Raw genomic sequence first — 23,674 nt, 5'->3', positions numbered from 1 at the left:
GTGCTACATACACTGACCTGCTTAGAGGAGAGGTATGTAGAGGGGCCCAGGCACCGCAACTCTCGTTGAGACCAGCGCTTCAGCACATATAAAATGGCCGCCGGACTCATAGGGGGAGTGTCTGAGGGAGGAGAGCTGCCTGCAACTGCCAGACCGCAGTGGAAAGGCGCAGAGTGCAGCAGGGGAGGGGCCGGCTGTACAGTACAGGGAAGGCCCGCTCCCCTGGCATGCTATTAACCCCCGGGATGCCGACAACGTCCGCACACTGTGGCCTGCTATCCCTGATGGTATAGTGTCAGAGCAGGCGCAATGCCTGTTAACACGCGCAGCCGCTTCCACATGTCCCCCACCTGGGAAGCCCTACAGGACTGTGATGTCAGCGAACGACCGCCGCAGACGCCCGCTGCTTACCTTAACATCCCCTGTGAAGTCCGGCCACATTCCTGGGTGTCTGGGGGTGTTTGCTAGCCAAAACCCCCATACACCCGCCGCTATCCCTGTCGCCATGCCAGCGTCTCAGCGCCGGCGGGGTATCAGAGTGGTATCATGGGCGTCCGCTGGACTGCCCCTGCTGACCACTCTTGTAGTTTTTAAAAGTTTTCTGAGGCTGTCATCGCAGCCCCTCTTGAAGTGACCCGGCTCCATGCCGAGCACCGACGAAACTGAGGTGCCTTGGCTTTGGGGCGGGGTATAGGAGAGGGGCCCGATGCATCCTGGCAGCACGTTTAACTATTGAGGTGCCCGAGACTGACGTCATCGCCTATACCCCAAGTTCTCCTGTGGAGCCCTATGGACCCTTCAGTAGAAATAATAGTTTTATTTTCATGCTGTTAAGCCTTAGTTCAATCACAAGTGACATTCTTGTACTAACTTACCATTTCATCCAGACTTTGTTCTTTTTCAAGCATGGGCCACATCTATTCAGAAACTGCTTAATATGTTTGCCATACAGTTTTACCAGTAGGTCATAGACCAAGAAGAAAATAACCACGCACGTTATAACCACCAGTGCCAAAGCACGTTGGAAACTCAGCACACAAGCTGCAATAAAGTAGGCAGCATAGCCTGGAAAACAGAATAAGTGAATGATTGGTTACAGTAATTATACACATTTGATTAGAGGCTGCTGGGTTTGTAATAAGATTGTATATAAGCTGCACATTCATTCCAGACGCCTGGAGGCAAGTTATAATTTGGTGCCCCACTCCCCCCCCTCCTGTCAAAGTTGCTGACACTGCAATGTAGCAATACGCATGCAGACAGGCTATAGATCAGGGGTGGGGAACCTTTTTCCTGCCGAGGGCCATTTTGATATATATAACATTATTTGCGGGCCCGGTGCAGGCCACAACCCTCCGTGTGACGTCACATTGGGACGGGGCCACAATCGCCAGTGATTACAGCAATGCCTGGAGCATCCTGAGGATGCTCCAGGTAGCTATAAGGGCAACAGTGTGACTGTCTGAAGCATCCTAAGGACGCTCCAGGCGGCACTGCTGCAGAGATTCTGGCTGCAGGGTGCCTATCTAGGCACCCTGCTAGCCAGATGAGGCTAGCAGAGAAAAACTCAGAGGGCCAGACTAAATGATTCAGCGGGCCTTATATGGCCCCCGGGCCTGAGGTTCCCCATCCCTGCTATAGATAGACAAAGACAGTAGCTGATGGTCTGATATGGAGTTCTCAACTAGTGTATGGTGTGTTCTCAGGTACCGGGAAGGAGTGCCATGTATTGGGTGGCCGTGACGGTACACTCCGGGTACATAGTTACAGCCCTAAGTGGGGTGAATATGTTGTGGACAATAGAGGAGGTGCACCTTCAAAGCTGGTCGCCCCTGTGTATAACCTAAGCCAGTACTTTATTTTTATGCAAAAGGGTTCTGTTACCATTAACAAAAAAAAGGGTACTGCACTCACCTAAACTGCTGTAGGTCTTGTGGACATGCTAGCTTCTACCTGGTCTATTAAGTAGGCTAGTCTGGTTATACAAATTCCCAGAAGGAGTGCCACCAAAAACAAAAGCACTGCCCCGAGCACAAATTAATTTTTTGTCAGGCAAAAATTAACATGCAAAGGTGTATTCAACATGTGGACATCAGGTGCTGTGGAACTACACATTCCAGCATACCCAACTACAGTTTTAGCATACCCTAATAGCAAAAGTGTGGCAGGACATGCTGGGATGTATAGTTCCACTGCAGTTTGAAGGCCGAGGTTGAATACCAGCTTACACTGTATGTTATATGAGATTCATCTGTGACACAAAAAAGTGCATCATCACAGTACATTGTTTTATGTGCACCTGTGCTACGTCTACGACACTGTGCATAAAGAGGTATATACGTAATTCCTTATTTTCCTCAACTGGAGGTACAATTCAGGCTGAAACTTGAACCACTGTCCTAATTAGTTTGAACGTATCCCATTTTTCAAACATTTTAATTTGATTCTCAGTTACAAGGGTTATGACAGTAGGGGACATATCTCTCACCGCTCCACCGCAGCTGTCCCCTTTGGTCAGTGGCTCCATTTGGCTCACTAGTCCTATACTATATAGAAATTCAAACTCCTCTCACTCCCTTAGAAAGCCCTCATCCTTTCTACTCCCCCTACAGCTCCACACACCCCTCTAGCCCACTCTGCTCTGCCAACAACTGCCTCCTCTCCCTAATCATCTCCTCCCACTCCCACTTTCAGGACTAATCCAGCTCAACTCTGCATCGCTCTCCCACACACAATAAGATGCTGCCTGGCCTCCTAACCCTTAACCTCACCATTTCAATTAAGCCTACCACCCGGAGTCCTCCTAATTCTCCAAAATCTGCATCCCACTGTTCTGCTCCACTCTCTTTGTATCCGGCCCAATATCTCTCTATAATGTAAGCTCTCAATCAAGACCCTCTCTCCTTCTGTTTTCTCCATGTAGTTATGAAATTAGCAGGTTGTACACATGTAATCTTGTTGTATGTTCTTTGTTTAGTTTTCCTGTATGTTCTATGTCTATGTAAAAGGGAAGGGGGGAGAAAAAATTTGCACAAAAAAGATATTAGTATGTATCCAAATATCGGTTAACCAACATTCAAAAGAATTTTTAACATCCAAGGGAACTTGGATCCAGAAATAACTCGTGCCGGCGGTGCTCCCCAGAGCCAAAATACAGTTGTATTCAAAAGAAGAGAAAAAAGAAAGCTCTTTTTGTGGGGCACTCTTATGTATAATTAATGTTGCAATAAAAATGTTACTTTTATTGTAATCCTTTAAAAAAATTCCCAAAATGTATACACAAACAACACAATTAAAGTCAAAACTTGTGTGTTACAAGATAATCATACTGTGTATTATGGAGAGTTAAATTCTAGAGCACATGAGGTAGAAATATAGCATCTAGTATGTACTACAGGGGTCCAGTAAATCTAGAACCCTCCTATAGATTATTACAGTTTGATTCCATAAAGTTACACTACACACATCCACGTGATCTCTTGTCATAGGTCAAGTGTGTGGGGACAGTCAATTAACATTGGGCATTCCCTATTCATCACAGATGTGTTGCATACCACATAGAAGTGGAGTCCCCGTTTCATTGGGGTTAACTCCTTCGTTGTTGAAGGTTTCTAGTTCCCGTTGTGATATAGTCACGGCGCGGTACAAGGGATATAAAGAAAATGTATGTTTATATCAAGCAGCACACTATGCTATTTCTAATGAGAATTGAGTCAAAGAGCCGGTGATAAATACGGAATGCCCAATGTTAATTGATTGTCCCCACACACGTGACCTATGACAACAGATCACGTGGATTTTTGGACCAATGGAGAGGGACCTCCCGTAATTACGTGATCAGGATATCCACTCGGCAATATGTCCAAAAGGTAGGAACAGAAATTTTGCTCCTTAAGCAATGGTGAGCAAGCTCATAACGGGCGAAACGCGCGTCCAAGGACCCCCATGATTATGGTCTGGCTGGTGCACACGCCGACCAACTCTCTTCATCTGGATGTCTACTAAAGGGTAAAACAGTATCACACCACTCAGACCTCCGTGTCTGTGCTTTATATTGTGACACAGTCTGCTGCCTCTTTGTTTCTTCTTCATGATGTGGCGATACTAGGGTGTTGTAATAACACACTGATTAGAGACAGCGTGACTGCAATCAGATATTTATGCCTGTATAAACGCTTTATAAAGTAATAGCAAGGTGGATGCACTTATGGGCTTATTGTCACATATACAAAGACTAAATCAGACGCTGACAAATATTGCGTGGTTAGTGATGCTTAACTCTATTCATTATTGAAATATTATAAAACATTGGATACAATTTGGATGTCGTTTGTCTGTGTGTATGTTTGTTTGTTTATTTGTCTCCACATATATATCCTTAGGAATATATTGCTGAGAAGACCTGGCTCTTTGTGATACTCAGTATTATCTAACAATGGTTTCTCTTGTGAGAAGTGATTTATAGCATTTGTATCAGATTTTGGACACTAATCTGAGTCATCTTCCATTTCCTTCCCTAGGACACTATTTTAATGTATAACTATCATCACATATACAGATAAACAAGTGTGTGGGACATATACTATATCACCATATATTGGTCTGACGTGCATATATAACCATAAGCGTTGTCCTATATATCAATGTTTTCATAACAGCTATTACTGTTGAGACAAGTATTTACCCCAGGTACCCAATATAGGGTTGTACATCTGAGATTTATGAACACTAGGCAAAAGTGTTCTACGTTATTATCCATAATATTTTCGCCCTTCGCCTTTCTATTTTTTGTGTGTAGTGTAACTTTATGGAATCAAACTGTAATAATCTGTAGGAGGATTCTAGATTTACTGGACCCCTGTAGTACATATTAGATGCTATATTTCTACCTCATATGCTCTAGAATTTAACAGTCTCCATAATACACAGTATGATTATCTTGTAACACTTTATTTGTGTTTGTGTATACATTTTGGGAATTTATTTTAAAGGATTACAATAAAAGTTTAATTCTTATTACGACATTAATTATACATAAGAGTGCCCCACAAAAAGAGCTTTCTTTTTTCTCTTCTTTTGAATGTTCTACGTCTATGTACAGCATCACATAACTCTTTTTTGTTCCATATAAATAAAATATAATAATACTTAAATGTGTTAAAATTGAATATTTTTGAATTATTATTTAAAATTATTAATCAGTGTGCATTAATGTGCTTTGTTTACATGCCCACACGGTGCTACATTGAAAACCATGGCCATGTACTGATTTCTATAGCAAGCAATTAATAAAACCCCCATTATTCTATTAGTATATACCACACCTGCCCCTTTTCTTGCTAATTGGAGAAACCAATGACTCCTCCACGCAGAAGTCTGCAATACCACAGGAACAAACTAAAGGCCCCCATACATCAGCAATCTGAAAACCACAATTGAACAATTTGAAGATTTATTGCATGATTTTAGCATTTCCCAATCTAGCAATCTGCGCCCATACATTACAGATCTTTTTCAGCGATTTTTCAGTGATTAAGGCCCCCATACATCAGAAATTTACTGTAGCAATTCTGCAAACTGCAATCGATTGTGTAAAAAAATCTGAAATGTATGGGCTTCACAGATCGCAGATTGCAACCAAAAAGTGATTGGAATTGTTAAATCAGATTCTCCAACATGTTGGATTTCACAGATGGATTGGGGCTGTAGATTGCTAGTGTATTGACATGATTAGCAGATTTGCAGACCATTACCAGTAAAATGATGGGCCTTTCAAGATTGGGAGATCTGTGTTTGCTGCAATCGATCTGCAAATCACTGAAAAATCTGTAATGTATGGATGCAGATTGCTAGATTGGGAAATCCAAAGTTTGGGCAATCAATCTTCAAATTGTACAATTGTGATTTTCAGATTGCTGATGTATGGGGGGCTTTAAGTTAAATGGAGAACCATGTGACCATTACTCTTGAAAGTGAGACTAAAGGCCCCCCATACATCAGCAATCGATTGTGGCAATTCTGCAATTTGCAATCGATTGTGTATAAAAATCTGCAATGTATGGGCTTCACAGATCGCAGATTGCAACCAAAAAGTGATTGGAATTATTAAATCAGATTCTCCAACATGTTGGATTTCACAGATGGATTGGGGCTGTAGATTGCTAATGCATGGACATGATCAGCAGATTTGCAGACCATTTCTATTAAAATGATGGGCTTTTCAAGATTGGCAGATCTGTGTTTGCTGCAATCGATCTGCAAATCACTGAAAAAGATCTGTAATGTATGGCCGCAGATTGCTAGATTGGGAAATCCTAAAATCAGGCAATAAATCTTCAAATTGTTCAATTGTGGTTTTCAGATTGCTGATGTATGGGGGCCTTCAGAGGCAGATTCAATTAGCTGCAGAAGATGACAGAACAGATCCCAGTGGCTTCTGTAGGTTAACTAAAGAAGGCAGACTCTGATCGTAGCTTATAGGGGTGCAAGTCGAATCTTCCTACCATAACAGATGAATTAATGCGTATGGCAGCTCTCAGCTAATTGAATCCACCCCTAAAGCTTACATAGTATCACATATCTATATGGAAACAATTGCTGAAATGTACATGTAACACAAAAGGTAGCACAATACTAATAACATGAACCATAACCAAATATTATTGAGTGGAAATTAAAATATATTATATAAAAAAAAATCCAAAAATAATGTGCACAAATATTAGTTACAACAATAACCAATTAGGCTTAACTTGATTTCAAGAAAATTACATGTATGTATTCCTAATACAATAGTGAATTACACAGTATTCCATAAAATAACACACCTAATAAAACTGAAACAAGTAACAATATACAAAAAGCATGAGAGATCCCAATCTTTATTTAACTGATGAGGGTAAATAAGGCCTTATTTAGAGTTGGTTTTAAATGCGATTTGGGACTTTTCCCTGTATCACATGCACAACTTTTTGGAATCTGTCTTTTTTTTGTCTCATTGTGATTTGAGACACTCTGCGACTAGGGGAGTGAGACCAGTGCTGTAATGAGTGCGAAATTGTGGAAAGTGGGCGTGATTGTGACTGCAATGGGTGTGCAGTTGCAATGAAAGTACTGTAAGGGCATGGTATGGGCCTAAAATTGTACGTTGAGACAAACATGGCCACTGAAAACTCTCAAACGCAGCTCTGGAGTGGGTCTGACCCTGATGTAAATGTAAAGTTGATAGTGATGACTACAATACTGCTAGTGATGACTGCATCCAATTGGTCGGAAATGTGAAAAACACCCCCATTTATTTATATTTATTAAAACAGTAGGAGCGGTGGAACCCTAATTTTTCAGTAATAAAATAATGATTCATGCACAACTGGGGAAGGGGGAGCCTGCACATATATTTTTGAAGTGTTGGAATAAAAAAAAAAATATATATATATATATATATATATATATATAAATATATATTATATTTTATTTTTTTTGTGTCTCCTTTACGGAGCAATTCAGATGCTCCAAGCCACTTGGCTATTCATTATCTGCCCAATCCAGCCATTAACTTCACTATGTTACCATTGTGTGATGCAATATTAAACTTTTCTGTACTCTCTGTGAAGCCATGCCTCCAGTTGTATCCAGTCTCAGTCAAGTATGACAAGTGTAAGTCGTAGCCGAGAGGATGGAGACATAGCTTCAGTTCTTCAGATGCCATTGAGTGTGAATAGGCCGTAGTGATGTGACTTTTTTTAAAATTGCACATTGTGATTAAGATTCTGAATGACTCTGAATAAGGTCCAAAGTTTTTAAATGTATCTATCCTATCTATCCGATTTATAATCCTAATTAGAATATCCATGTTCCCACCACCTAGAAGAAAGCTGATGTTTTCCCAAACCGCATGGTAACATACCAATAATGATGACTTAGAATGTTTTGTAATTCTCTCTGAATTATATGTAATAATTTGGATTTATGATAACTGAGGTTTAATTTCACTTTACTGAAGCAAATAAATCACATAATTTGAATCACAAGTAGTACAAACTCCTCATTTATAACTTGTACCCCTAGAGCAGGGGTGGGGAACCTTTTTTCTGCCGAGGGCCATTTTGATATACAGTATATAACATTATTTGTAGGCCTGGTGCAGGCTACGCCTCCTCCGTGTGATGTCACACAAGAGTAGTGCCACAATCAGTGATTACAGCAATGGCTGGAGCATCCTGAGGATGCTCCGGGGAGCTGTAAGGGTAGAGACAGTCTGAAGCGTCCTCTGGACTCTCCAGGCGGCACTGATGTATAGATTCTAGCAGCAGGGTGTCATTCTAGGCACCCTGCTAGCCAAATGAAGCTGGCAGAAAAAAGCTCCGAGGGCCATACCAAATGATTCCGGGGGCCTTATATGGCCCCCGGGCCTGAGGTTTCCCATCCATGCCCTAGAGGGATAATGACCTATATTAGAGTCCATAATGTAGTTTCTTCAGCTACCTAACAATGAATGATTAAATATACTGTTAAAATCAGGTTAAGTTACCTGGTCACTATTTAACCTATTTCTCTTAAATGCTAACAAAGCAGAGAAGTGAAATAGTGTGTCATGGGCAGGGATGGACTGGGGATGTAATTCAGCCATGGCATTCCTCGCACAAAAAGTGGCATGGCAATGCCTCACAGAGGTGTTAGCTGTGAGTCACTTAAGCTGGGCATCCACTATACAATTTTCTGTCTGATATCTGTCCAATCTGGCTGGTTGGAATGAAGACCTGGTAATGTATGGGAGCAAATGACAGTCGATCATATGGTTTTAGACACTGAAAAAAGGACCAAAAAAATTGTTCAAATTGGTTACATTTGTGTGTTTTAACCAATTTGTCTGACAACCATTTTTGTCTGTTTTCCAGTGTTTGTGAGCAAATGGATCATTGTCATTTGCTCCCATATATTACCAGGTTTTCATTCCAACCAGCCAGATTGGACAGATATCTGACAGAAAACTGTATAGTGGATGCCCAGCTTAACTAGGTCCAGTATTTCTCTGCATGCCAGCCAAGCGGAATGCAATCGGGAAACCGGCTGACGTGATCCAGACAGGATGCTTTATCCCGGCGAGGGTTTAATGACAGGCGTCTATATATAGAAGCCTTTCATTTTCCCGATGCCGGGAGACAGGCGCCCGGCATCCCGATCGAAGGGATGCCGTGTCCCGCGAGCGGACAGCCGCGGGGGCTGGGGGGGGTTTCAGGTTTAGCGCACCTGTGAGGGACTTAGGGTTAGGCACCCACCGAGGGAGGGTTAGGCTAGGGGGAGGGAGGGTTAGGGTTAGGCACCCCTGCGGGGACTTGGGGTTAGGCACTTGGGGGGGAGGTTAGGCACCCCTAAGGAGGGTTAGGGGGGTTAGGTTAGGCTAGTTATTACTTACCTCAGGACGATCAGGATTTCCAGCGCTGTTGGGCCGCTGCCAGGATCTCTTCATCTGTCGGGCTGCTGCTGCCGGGAATCGAACCGCCGGCCGTGCAGCCGGCGGTATTTCATACCGATTCCCAGCCAAGCAGAGCACTGTGGGGTGGAGCTGCTCATCCAGGCTTTTGCAACGGACCAGCCCATCAGGTCATCAACCCTTCTGGCATTTGCCAAAAGTGCCAGATGGCTAGCCCGGCTCTGCCTATGAGGGAGATTTATCAAGCCTTCTAAAGAGAACAAGCGCAGGTTTTGCAAAAAGCAAACAATGAGATCCTAACTATCATTTATCTAGTACAATGTTTCTCAAACTCGGGCCCTGATTCAGAGCTGGACGCTCTGACAGAGCGCTCACTCTTAATCAGGGCCGTCCCTCTGAATTTAAGAGCAGCCTCCTGGCCGCTCGCATAGCTGTGGGTGACCACCCACAGCTATATCGAGCGGCCAAAATGATGGTCGCGATGGTCAAGACCATCGCGACCATCAGGCTTGCGACGAGACCCTTGCGGTAGGGTCTCGTTGCCGCAAGCCCCGGTCACTTGTGATGTCAGTGGGGCCGGCCCCAGACGGTAGGTGTTCCCATGGAAACGCCTCCGTCTGGGTAGCCACGCCCCCAGCACGCCCACCAAAGGGGGCATGCTGTCACTCACCATCGACAACACGCCCCCTTTGGCGCGTTGGCCGTCGTTATTCGGGTCTCGCGCATGCGCACGACATAGCCGCCTCCGTCGTGCGCATGCGCACTTGGCCAACATCGACCCGCTTGCAAGCACTCACATCTGAATTAGGCCCTCGGCCCCTATGGAACCCTAACAGTGCACATTTTCAAGGTATCATCAGGAATAACTAGTACCAACTGTGCATCTAGAGTGTTAGCCAATTAAAACATCTGTGCTCTTGCCCCCGTTTACGGGAATACCGACCCCGTCCCGCCCCTTAAATGCCTCTGCCTGACAATCAGGCAGAGGCATAGAAGTGTTAGTGTGCGACTAAGCAGGACTCATTCTGCACACTCACAGAATGGGTCCTGCGAACGACCGAACGTGCAGATTCCTGATAATCGGGAATCTGCGATCTGCTGAATCAGGCCCAGTGAGTATAGCTCTACCATCATATTGGGGATATTTTAATAGGCTGTGATTAAGCTGGTCCAGCTGCATACGAGCATTCCAGTGCATATGTGTCAAAGTCTGTGTTTGTTGTGGACCCGAAGTGGAAACAGAAGCAGACACTGGAACAGGTTTAAACTGAAAGGTGGGTTGTTTAATGTGAATGTTCGTAGACATGAATAATAAGATAAACTAAAGTCCAGTAATAAACAAACTGATATACAGTATGTGGCTGAAGGGAACCGTAGTGAATGAGAGTGAACGAATGTCCAGATTAGTGACAGAGATGAATCCAAATAGACTGAGAGTGAACTGGATATCCTGGTTTGCTATGATGGCTGAAAAGCAAATCTGGAAATGCTGCGATGATGGCTGCACAGGAATGGGTTAACTGAGGAGACAGGTTCAGGCAGGAGTGGGTCTGGTGGAAGGTGCAGGGCTGATCACCAGCAGATAGCAAGACAAGGCGGTGCCGGCTATGCAAGGAGCCAGAGGCCAACAAGGAGCTAGGGGAAGACCAGACCACAAGTCTAGGGTACAGGAGCGCAGAGAACTGCTACGCTGTGAACACGTTGCACTGGCAAATATAGGGAGCTCCAAACACCCTTAAGTACCCAGTAGCGGAATGGGATAGGCCAGAGAGAGCAGGTGACCTACAGATGATTGGCCTGTTATGTCACATGGCCAAAGACAACATGGTGCCGCCCAGACACCTGTGACATAGAGACACCACTAGACTTACCCTTGCCAGGATGGCCCAATACTGGCCGACCTCTGCGTACAGCCAACGCCAGTCTTCACACGCCAGCTCCCCCAACAGAAGGACCGCACCCTCACCGGTAAGGACCGCAAACCTCCACGCCGCGAAACCCTGGTCGTGTCAATAAGTTTACTTTATTTTTAAATGACTGGTTTTGAATGTTTTTATATTGCATTTGTTTAGGCTTGGAGGTTGACACTCTGCCTTTACATCTGCTTTAAACTGACTTGCAGTACCATTATAGGATTTCTTAATAGTTCTGGAAATCATGAACTGTTAGGGTTCCATGAGGATCAGGTTTAAGAAACACTGATCTAGTACATTCTCTAAAAGGATAGGTAGAATCGGATTGGTTGCTATGGCTAAGACCTTCACTTGTCCTCTTTAGAAGGTATGACACATCTCGCCACATGTGTTTTATCCTTCTGTAGAAGCCCACAGCAGTTTCAGATAATTTATTTGATCCTGTTATAATTATTATGATATTTATTACACAAGGAACTCCATTCTTGGTATTTAAAATCTCTTCTGTTGACATCGGTCAATATATTTTTGAAAGAGATCTGATATCTTATAACCCTTTGCATTAAATGGATTGATCATTAAGTCTGTGTTAGTCATACTGTATATACAGTATTTCCTCATTATCTGTGCCTTATCCACATAAATTGACTGGCTGGCAAATTATTAACAAGATGACAACTATCAGGTCGAAGAAAAACAATTCTTATCTGTATGTTTCGTAAATAAAGATGAAGACATCTTATTCTGATTTTTCTTCTTATATCAACATCCAAGATTTTAATTACCTCCTCAGACATTGTATAGTTATATTTAATGGGCAGATTTTCTACACAGGAATGTAATATTATGATTCTTGTTATTATTAACGTGCAATATTTTATGTTACACATAATTTTTAGCTATTGTTTCGATATAGATAAATGAAACTCTGTAAGGTGTAATCTCTCTTCAAGTGATCACGTGCAATCAACCTTAAGCACAGCTGGTGTGATTCATTATTTCAGCAGTTCATGCACTAATTATCCTGACTAGATATGTCACAAGGGCGTGAGAGCCTGATGAAGGGGACAGTGTGATCCCTGAGTGCGGTTTACTTTCTTCACCTTGGAAGACAATAAAGCAGCTCAGATGCGAGCCCTTTGTGTAATACTGATGTGTGCATTCTGCCTGTGTTTGTAATGACTTTTTGTCACTTGGTGCCTATTTTGCACCACAAAAAGCACTGTGGAACCCAGCTTAATGTAAATTGGAAAATCTTGGAATATGTGCTACTATAGTAACATGCTCTACAAAACAAAATCTTGTTTTATTTGTATGCATAATATTGAGCATTATTGTAGATATCTGTTTGCACTGTCTATCATCTTTGGAAACAATTACTCACCCTGCTACAATTCTTATCTGTATGTTTCATAAATAAAGATGAAAACATCTTATTCTGATTTTTCTTCTTACATCAACATCCAAGAGTTTAATTACCTCCTCAGACATTGTATAGTTATGCTATGAACCATTTTGACAATGCTTTACCATGTGCAGCTCGATAGACAAAAGATGTTATACAGTAGGTGCAACAATGCAAATAAAAATGCACAATTTCACAATGCAGCAGGCAGTTCCAGTGCTGCACTGCCATCCTGTTCATGACATAATGACTACTGTTTATTCATTATGATGAGTACATACTATTGGCATTCATATAGAAGTCATTTTACAGGAGATAAATGCAAACAAAGTTGCACATATTTTGCACTGAAAACACATCTATTGTGAACGCATTTGATACAATACTATATAAAAATTCTAGCAAGATTTTTCTAATTTTACAAAGTAAAGGGGACATATATCATACCTTTGAGATATAAAGTGGAAAAGCTGTCCATAGCATCCAATCAGCTTCCAGTTATCATTTACAGTATCTAAGACATATGTTAGGTAGAAGCTGACTGGATGCTATGGCGGCGGGAGGGATTGGTTGTATTCAGCAGCACTCACTTGCTTCACTAGCTGAGAAGGGCGGGGGAATTGGTTGTTATCAGCAACACTCACTTTCTCCTGTAGTCTCTATGGGGGGGGGCGGCCGCAGTTGGGGGGGGGGGATTGTTTTTTTCTAGGGGGGTTATTAGGTTGCAGATCTGGCCACAGGAGGGGGGGGTGTTTTGTGTTACCAGCACACACCGGCTATAGTCCAGGGGAGGGGGTTGGTGGCTTCTGTGTGTATTGATGTGATGTGTGCACTAAATAAATAGCAATGAACAATTGTGAAGGAGCTGTGCTCCATTCCACCTTATAAATGTACCTTTAAGGATTTAGACCTCCTCTGCTGATTGGCTGCCGGTCCGCATGTTCTGATTGGCTTGCGCAAGTCCAGATTTAAATTACGGCTGTGCTGTCTCTCAAGTCAAGGGCTGCGGGAGTGGAAGTTGTTGGGGGGGGGGGGGGGGGGGGAGGTGAGTTGCTGGGGGTAGGGCATAATGTGTAAGGGACATTACTGTGTGGCATAATGCTATAAGGAACATTACTGAATGTGGCATAATGTGTAAGGGGCATTACTGTGTGGCATAATGTTAAAAGGGGCATTACTGTGTATGGCATAATGTGTAAGGGGTATTAATGTGTGGCATAATGTGTAAAGAGCATTACTGTGTGCCATAATATGTGTGGTATAATGTATAAGGGGCACTACTACTGCATGGCATAATGTGCATTAGGAGCACTACTGTGTGGCTTAACGTGAATGGGTTGTGTGTGGCATAACATGAATGGGCTCTGTGTGGCGTAACCTGAATAGGCACTACTGTGTTGCGTAACATGAATGGGCACTACTGTGTTGCGTAACATGAATGGGCACTACTGTGTTGCGTAACATGAATGGGCACTACTGTGTTGCGTAACATGAATGGGCACTACTGTGTGGTTCAACATGAATAAGGAGCACTACTGTGTGATGGAATGTGACTAAGGGACACTACTGTGTGGCATAATGTTTTAAGGGGCATTAATGTGCGGCATAATGTCATAATGGGCATTACTGTTCATTGCATAATGTATAAGGGGCATTAATGTGTGGCATAATGTGTAAAGGGCATTACTGTGTGGCATAATATGTAAGGGGTATTACTATGTGTGGCACAATGTATAAGGGGCACTACTACTGTATGGCATAATGTGCATTAGGAGCATTACTGTGTGGCTTAACGTGAATGGGCTGTGTAGCATAATGTGAATGGACTCTGTGTGGCATAACCTGAATGGGCACTACTGTGTGGAGTAATCTGAATAGGCACTATTGTGGTGTAACCTGAATGGACACTACTGTGTGGCGTAACGTGGATGGGCACTACTGTGTATTGTAACGTGAATAAGGAGCACTACTGTGCGAAGTAATGTGACTAAGGGGCACTACCGTGTGACATAATTTGAATTCGGGTTACTATTGTGTGGTCACACCCCTTCTCAGTGAGACCACACCTGTATTTTTTGAGGCGCAAGCTCTCCCTGCTTCAATCATGGATAAGGGCACCAATGCTCTTTATGTACACAGGGCACCAAAATGTGTAGCTCTGGCTCTGCTTTGGTGTGTTACATTTGTCCTCCACCCCTAATCCTACAGTGATCACTATCTATCCTCTACAACTGAACATAAGGAGGAAAAATTACAAATAATGTAAGGAGAATAAATCAGGAATGAAAATATAGTGCTATGGATTGTTTGAGGAAGGGGGCCCCAAATCGGTGTCTTGCTTAGGGCCCCATGAGGTCTAAATTCGCCTCTGCATACATATGAATTTATATGTATGGAATATATATATGTCTGGCTAACTACTAATAACAGCAGTTGTGTATAACTCATCTTTCTCATCAACTTTATTATGTTTATTTGTCTATGGGTACTGCTAAGACATATCTGACTTAATTTACAAATGTTTGACAGTTATGCTGTATTGACTTAAAATCCTTGAACTTAGGGGAAACACCACTATATCTCCTAATTGTCACGACCAGGGTATCTCTCTCCAGGAGCCTGCGGTGCTTACCAGTGCGGACGCTGTGGCATGGTCCTTCCAGCGGTGGAGCTGGAACTTGGAGACTGGCGCTGGGTGCGTGCAGGGGTCTGATGTCGATGGGTCATGCCAGCCTGGGTATGGCTATCGGCATCACTACACCATCTGTCTCTGGACATTGACTTTGTTCTCTCCCACTACAGTTGCCTATCATCCACATACCCCGGTTCTAAGTTTATTTACATTGGGACTCTAGTTACTATCTGCATATTTTCATGTCTACTAATATTCATATAAAACAACCAACTTTCCAAGTTAAATCTGTTCCTGCTTTCACTCCTGGTTCCACAAAAATCCCAGTCCACAAAATTCCAAGTCCATAACACTAATCAATTTATTAACACTAGATCCCATCGTTTGCGTAACAGAACATTTGATGAATAGTTTTTTCGTATGCATGACATATCTCTCATTCTGAGCTGGTGTTACATGCTGTTCCACACTAAACAGTGTCCTTGGTTTTCAGATTAACTAAGCATTTGTTTGTCCAGGGCGTAACTAGACCTAGGGGGGCCCCATAGCAAAGTTTTCACGGCCCCTTCTAGGTCCCTCCGCTCCTCCTCCACCAGGACGCCGGGAATCTGAGTCTTTATAGACTCAGGCCCCGACATCACAGGCTGTAGCCACAGCCAGGACATGATTGCGCCTTCCGCAAAGGCCACACCCCCTTCTAGAGCCGCGAGGCCATGCTGCTATATAGCCTGCTTTCCCCTGCCCTCCCGGTGATTGACGGATGACGTCACCGGGGCGGGGCTTAATTGCAGGGGCGGAGCTTACGCCAGGTGCTGCAGGGTATTACACAAACACGGCTGCCCTGCTACCGACTACCGTAGGTACAGAGGGAGGGCTGGGCTCTTTTTCGATCTGGGCCCCATAGCAGCCGCAACCCCTGCACCTACGGTAATTAGTTCAGTGTGTTTGCCGCTTATTGCACTTTTGACAGTATACCAGAAATCAAGTAGAGCCTTCAGTTTTCTTATCTGGAACATATATGGCTAATGCATATTACTGTGGTTCCCAAACTTTCTCAGCTTGAGGCACCTTTAGGGTTTCCATAATTTTTTCAAGGCACCCCTAAGCCAAAATAATTACCGAGCACCCCAGGTGGCAACGACTGGAATATTACATGGAGTCCAGTCGTTCGGACTCCTTGCCAACATAACGTCATTCTCTCTCAAAAGATCAGTTATATTTAAAAAGAATACAATAACAGGACTCTCGTACTTGTTTCACTATTACATAACCTTCATTGGTTGTGTAATGTTTGATTTCTCTTTCTTTGAAAATAAGAGAATGGTGGTGAATTTATAACCTGCAGTATACTCTAACTGTAGATGTTTAACACACTAACACCATTTGTAGAAAAGATGATTAAATATAAAATGATGCAAACAAACATATATTACAATCCCTGGCAAAGATATTATATTATATATACACACATACACTGAGCTTATAGGCTAATGTTACCTGCACAAAGGACTCCGATAACAATGTGTTTCAGCATACGAGAATGCTTCTTGCAGTACTCAGCAGCTTTGTCAAATGGTTTAGCTGCTTTGCTAGGATCAGATGTAAAAGAGAAAATTACCTTAACACCAAATTGCTAATGGATGTCAATCACAACATCTGATAATCATACATTACAAGTTTATATTTTAGTGGGATATTTTTGTCTTGTTTGTAGGGAATTATTATGTGCTGTCTAATCTGTGTTGTACAAGTCTAATTTAATAATTCAACTGGTACTGCTTTCATTTTAAAAGTGCTTCTATCTATACAGATAAAATACATGACAGCATCTACAAATGTTCTGCTATTTTGAATGACGCCTCTCCACCCTACAAGTGACACAAAGTATTATTTATAACACTGTAAAAATCCAGGGAAAATGCTTTTTTGTAACATAATGCATGCATCTTTGTACCCATTTGTAAAGCTAAGCACATTGGGTCAAATGTAATAGGGTGTCCGTTTTGGTAAATTGCGAGTTTTGTGCTAAACTCATAATTTTTCACAACTCTCCAATGTAATAGGGTGTCAGTTCAATAGAACTCGCATTTTACTAATCCCCATGATCAAACTCGCATCCAGATGTTTTCCCATTGAAAACAATCAACTCGCCCAATGTAATAGGGTGTCTGTTTTAGACTCGCAAAAAAAAGATAACCAAAAGTCCCCAAATAATAGACCAGCTTCAGGATAGCGAGTATATCCTGAGCAGGTCAGATTAACACAGATACATGCACATATCCATGAGATATGTGCATGTATCTGTGTGTACTGATGTAAAACGTTTTTCTCTATTAAAAAAAATTACGTGCAGCTCCCCCCCCCACAAAACATAACCAGCTCCGGCTTTATAAAGCATGTCCTGGTTCTGAAAATACAGGGGACAAAATGCCTAGGGGTCCCCTGTATATTAAGAACCAGCACAGGGCTTTGCAGAGCCGGTCCTGGTTATGGAAAAACAGGGGACAAAAATTGTAGGGGTCCACTATAAATTCCATAACCAGCACCGGACTCTTTCTAGCAGGGGGGTAATGCCACAGCCAGGGAAAACCTTTCACCAGTATCCCTGGCCAAAGCATTACCCCTGACCGCTAGTCAGCCCAGGCCAGGGATCCCTGGGAAGTTGGGGACCCCCCCAATAAAGGGGTCCCCCTCTCCAAGGCACCCCAGGTCTAGACTGATAGCCCGGGGCTATCCCCGGCACCCTAGGGCGGTGGGTGCCGGGTTGATAGTGTTTAACTATAGTGTAAAATAGTGGTATAAATATTGTCTTTAGTTGTGGTACTACACGTCCCAGCAAGCCTCCCCCTCATGCTGGTATTTGGTGAACCACAAATACCAGCATGCAGGGCATTATGGGCCCACTGGTACCTGTAGTTCCACAGCCAAAGAAATAAGTAAATAAACACAACACACACTGTGAATGTAAATGTTTATTATAACATGGAAGAAAGGTTTAAGAAGACATGCGCCTGATAGTGTAGTAATATAATAAAATAGTAACCAGTGCTCGTAAAAATAAATGTGCGTACCAAAAAGAAAATCTTTTATGCTTATCTGTGGTCCAGAAATAAGTGGTCCACACTGGATGGGATTAATGGAATGCTGGTACCTGTGGTTCTCCAAATACCAGAATGTGGGGTAGGCTTGCTGGGATGTGTAGGACGTCATGACGTCACTCCAATAGTACACTGCGGGACCCGAAAGCCGGAGCTCAGGAGAGAGCTCCGTCCCCCGGCTGCCGACTGGGGGGGGGGGGGGCTGCGGGAGAGAAGGAGCCAGGCGCCCGCTGGTAACACAATCTAAGCGGGCTCCCGGCAAATGGAGGGTGCAGCAGTTGTGATCGCTGGGCCGGTGGGACCCTTAAGCCGCCGGGCCCCATAGCAACTGCACCCTCCATAGTTTCCTGGCTGCACCTATCTTTTCCTTGGCCCTTTCCCCATGAGGCCATTCATTTTTTAGTGTGCGTTATGTCCCTATTTGAAAAATGGGGGGGGCGCAAATGCTCTTTCTGGCACAGGGCACCAAAAGGTCTGGTTACGGCTCTGCCCATAAGTATGGCTGGCTGCTCAGGCTCTTCTTCCCCGTCCAGCCCCAAACCCCAATAAAAGGATGCAATGCCCAGTCAGACCCTGCCGTGGAAAACAGGCTCTTACCTGCCAGGTTGGGAGGCAGTGGCTCGCCTGGCAGAGGAGTCTGCTGATCTGACAGAGCGCTCGCTCTGAATCAGGGCCGTCCTTCTGAATTTTATAACGGCCTCCTGGCCACTCGTATAGCTGTAGGTGACCACCCACAGCTATAGCGAGCGGCCAGGAAGATGGTCGCGATGGTAGGGTCTCGTTGCCGCAAGCCCTGGAGTGATTTCGGCTCTATCAGAGCCAAGAGCATTCCCACTGACATCACTTGTGATGTCAGTGGGGCCGGCCCCAGACGGTAGGCATTCCCATGGGAACTCCTCCGTCTGGGCAGCCACGCCCCCGGCACGCCCACCAAAGGGGGAGTGCTGTCACTCACCATCGACACCACGCCCCCTTTGTAGCAAGATCCATAGCGACGGCTTGCCCGTGCACATGCGCAGTGGGCCAACATCGACCCGCTTGCGAGAGCTCAGCGGTCGCGAGCGGGTCTGAATTAGGCCCTGAGTCCTGACTCCTGAGGAGGCTGAGACTAGGATAACGATGGATGGCTCCTCCAGTGACCAGTCCAGGACCACACAGATTACGCGGCAGGCGCAGACAGCAGCTGAGCGGTACACGGAGGGGTGGGGCTCACGGATCGGAGCACAGTGCTTTAAAAAAAAAAAAAATTTGCTAACTGCCCGCGGCTGCAGGGGGCTGGAAGGCCCCTTCATGTTTCGGGCCCTCGTATCTTTGTAGTAACAGTCCCCTTCCTCCTTGTCGTCCCAATATATATATACACACACATATAAATATATATATATATATACACATATACATACACGTACACATACACATATAGTGTGTGTGTATATTTACAGTGCATTTCATTTTGAGAGAAGCACCTTGTTTTCTGCGTCGCCTATAAGCAAAGTCATTGCCTCCATAAAACGCTCTGTGGGCCTGATTCATCACGGATCGCAACTGCAACAGCATAGGCAGATCAGCCAATATGCATCGCAGTGTGCGTGTACTGCCCAATATTGCGATCACGTACGCAGATAGAAAGCCATCGCAGAGTGAGCGACTGGATATCAGCGTTTGGGGGTGGTGATGGGGGAGTGGTCGGAGAAATGTAGGCATGCCTGTCCATTTGAACGTAGTTTCCTGGACATGAATAAATTAGACACTGCGACGGCATTCGCAGCTTGAGTAGTCACTGTGTGCGACTAGAGTTGGAATTTCTGAGACAGGTCAGACCTGCTGTAATTCTGCGTGAGGGACCGATGTTACCGATGTATACGCAGGATTGCGAGGTCTTAAGGATGTGCAAAAGCGGTAGTGGGCGTCTCTATGCCGGGTGAGGAGTTGCATATTTTTCAGCAGAACTGCATGCATAATCGCAGTTACAATCGCAATAGCGATCCGTAGTGAATCAGACCCTGTGTTACCTTTGCAGGTGCTATTGGAGGAAGCGTGAAAAAAAATCACGTAAATTGCACTGCCACTTTAGCAATGTCCCTTTCATTCGTTTTATCTCAGACTTGCCTCTAGAATACATATAAATAAATGAGGTTAGCGAGGGAACATCAGGTAAGTCATTATTAGATGAATCACTATCTTACATATGAGTGTTTTATTACAGTAATATAAACATGCCCAGAAATGCACATTCTTGTATAAAATAGGCCCAGAAGGTGTAAAGCATTTGCCTAAGTCTGGTTCATGTGAAAACTAGGAGACCTATCCATAAATGCGCCCACTGAACCCATGTGTGCATTTGTTCAAAAATAATAGCAAACTGCATTTGTGCTGACGGGGCTGCAGCCTTTTATGTATAGATCCTAGCCCAAGCAGCTCCTTTATTGGCTGTAACACATTTGCATGCATGGTATCATACCATACTCTGTGTATAGCACTTTTGTTGAAACATTATTAAACTAAAATCCACTGTACAGCGGTGTTGGGAAAATCCCTATTGCTATCAGCATGGGGCTGATGTTTCTAGGGTTAATTCCTGTACTGAACAGACAGGGGCTATGTCACACTATGACAGGCAGAACTTTGATAGAGTGACTAGCCCAGTATGTCATAGCCTGGTGTCACATAATGTGGTAACTAGGGTATTAGCTCACTTTGGGAAGGGCTTTGCTTTATTTATTTGCTTTTATTTTTTATATACTTTGAAAGTCCTGGCTGAGGGATCCGGTTAAGATGCAGGCGGACAGGATGCTGGATGTCAGGACACAGATGCCGGAATGCCGACGCCGCTATCTTGAAGAGATAAAGATACAGACGTCTGCATTCCGACCGCCAGCATCCTGAAAGTAAGTATGCAGGTCAGCGTCAGGGTTAGCCCGGGGATGGGGGGGGGTTAGGCTTAGGCACCTCTCGGGGTGAGTTAGGGTTAGACACAGACCAGGGGGGTTAGAGTTAGCCTACAGGTTAGGCACCACCGGGGTGGAGGTTATGATTAGGCACCACCCAAAGAAGGTTAGGTTTAGGGTGCGGGAAGGGGGGATTAGGGTTAGGCACCACTGGGGGGGGAGAGTTAGGGTTAGGCACCACTGGGGGGGGAGGGGGAGGGTTAGTCTACTTACTGGCCCCTGTTGGTATTTTGCACATCAGGATGCCGCTGTTGGTCATTCATACCAACTCCCTGGCTGATTAGCAATCATGATCAAATCAGACCTTTACTCTAGGTGTCATGCACCAGCAAGAGTACATATGAAAATCTTGACATGGATGATGTGGTCTATGCAGATTTCACACACAAAGGAATTGCATTCAACTCCAAATGAGTCCAACAGTGTTTGTGTGTAAAATACATTAATTTTACACATTTGGGATCTTTCTTAAACATGCTTACCTCTGCAAATGTTACTTGCATCAATTTAAGTGTATCATGCTTACCTTAAAAAATTCGGCTTCATTTCACTTTTGTTTTTGTTAACTCCTACATCATCATAGGAGTCATCTGGTTTGTCGAAATCTGGTTCCTTAAAAACATAGTCAAGGCATGAGAACAATTAAATATATTTTGTCTGCTACACACACAAATCTAAATGAAGAGCAACAAATTTGGTTGCATGACATAGACCATCATGAATGAACTAGATAAATATGTGGGGAGATGCAGACAAGAATCTTGGGGCTTTTTGGACTGTGCAAGTACATACATGATAACTGCCATTATATTCTCTGAAATGTAGCCATACATGCAGTTTGTGGAATTGTGGCCAGTCACAAAAATGTGCATATCAGCAAAAGCAGAACATCTCTTCATAGTCTTGACTACTATGACTTTTGGGCTACCTTGTGACAAGTTTGGGGTAACCGTCCAGCCCCTAATAAACATGTTCTTTGCTGGGGACCTGTTTCGTCAAAGAGAATTGTACTTAATGTCACCCGTTTGGTACATCTCCCTTCTAAAGTGAAAGAACTGTGTTAGATAACTTTGTAGCCGCATTAATTAATACCCCCCTCCTCCATATTCATAAGAGGATTGTTATTGTTTGTGTAAGCGGTGGGTTATCTGTAATTATGACAGGAAGAAGGATTTTGATACAGTAAGTCCATACTGTATATGGTAGCAGTATTCCCCCCTTATTCTGAGACAGGCATATCCAATCATCTGGAAGTTAAATCCCAGAGAAAAAGTTAGGTGCGTACACACTAGACAAAATTTTACACGATTCACCCGATTTCGATGCATCGGAACGGCAAATCGTGTAAAATATGTCCAAATCGTGAGTGTCCACTCACGATGCCGATGCGCGTACCCGCTGGTCATATATCGCATCTTCAGAGCTTGCCTACTGCAGACAAGATATGCCAATCTCATACACGATTTTGTGCAAATAGATTCATTTTGTGCAGACTGATCTTTAGTTAGAGTGGACAATTTTTAGCACCACATCGGGTCCTGGAGAGCCTGGGAGCTGCCGACGAGAGTTCAAGGGAAATCGCTCCTGAAATTGCACTGTGAGCACATCGTCTAGTGTGTAGGCACCTAAGTCATGGGTTAGGCTTTCCTAAACAAAGAAGCCACACACCCCTATTAGGCTTAGTGGGTACCTATTGTTCTGGAAAAGGAGCAGGTAAACTGTCAGGAGCTAAAATAGTAGGGGGTCTCCATGTGTCATTACTCCAATCCTCTAGTGCAGTTGTGGGAACTGTCACCCAACACATATGTAAATGCCAGTTTCAGCATTCATCTTCTGTAATACCGAGCGAGAGACTGAGTAAACCCTAAGATGCCTACTTCCTTTATCTGAGCATAGCGCAAATTCGCTGGCGGTTAAGAACACTCTACCATCGACGCACCATCGGTTGCACCATCAACGCGCAGCCTATGTGTCGCGCAGTGTATCCATCTAAAATCCATCAACAAATGGCCTCTCTGGCTGTGGAGTTGCATAAAAGAATGTAGCCGCATGCATTTACATGCCTGTGACACTCCCATAACACGCCCTAGAAACCCTTATGATTCACTGGTCTTTTCTAATGATACCGATACCGTATGCAACTGCGAGCAATATCGTACGTTTAGGTTTGCATGTACATAGTTTGGGTATGTCTGACTGCAGTAGCAAAACATCGCTCAACTGTGCAAACATTGGCACTGTGTCCACC

At 43.9% G+C, this 23,674-nt stretch overlaps 1 protein-coding gene across 3 annotated transcripts in view; it reads right to left on the bottom strand.

The window, feature by feature from the left end:
- The window catches only part of SLC28A1 (solute carrier family 28 member 1), a 131,365-nt gene that overhangs the window by 66,950 nt on the left and 40,741 nt on the right, over positions 1 to 23,674 (bottom strand). For all 3 annotated transcript variants that reach the window (XM_088444122.1, XM_088444131.1, XM_088444114.1), the window contains 3 exons: positions 21,953 to 22,038; positions 16,881 to 16,972; positions 876 to 1,065 (listed from right to left, as the gene is read on the bottom strand). In XM_088444122.1, the coding sequence (XP_088300248.1) occupies positions 876 to 1,065; positions 16,881 to 16,972; positions 21,953 to 22,038 (368 nt within the window). The remainder of the gene's footprint in view (positions 1 to 875; positions 1,066 to 16,880; positions 16,973 to 21,952; positions 22,039 to 23,674) is intronic.

This window comes from Taudactylus pleione, unplaced genomic scaffold (genome assembly GCF_031769625.1).
Source record: "Taudactylus pleione unplaced genomic scaffold, aTauple2 ptg000019l, whole genome shotgun sequence".
Classification (NCBI taxonomy): Eukaryota; Metazoa; Chordata; class Amphibia; order Anura; family Myobatrachidae; genus Taudactylus; species Taudactylus pleione.
This window is presented reverse-complemented; position numbering and strand designations above follow the sequence as displayed.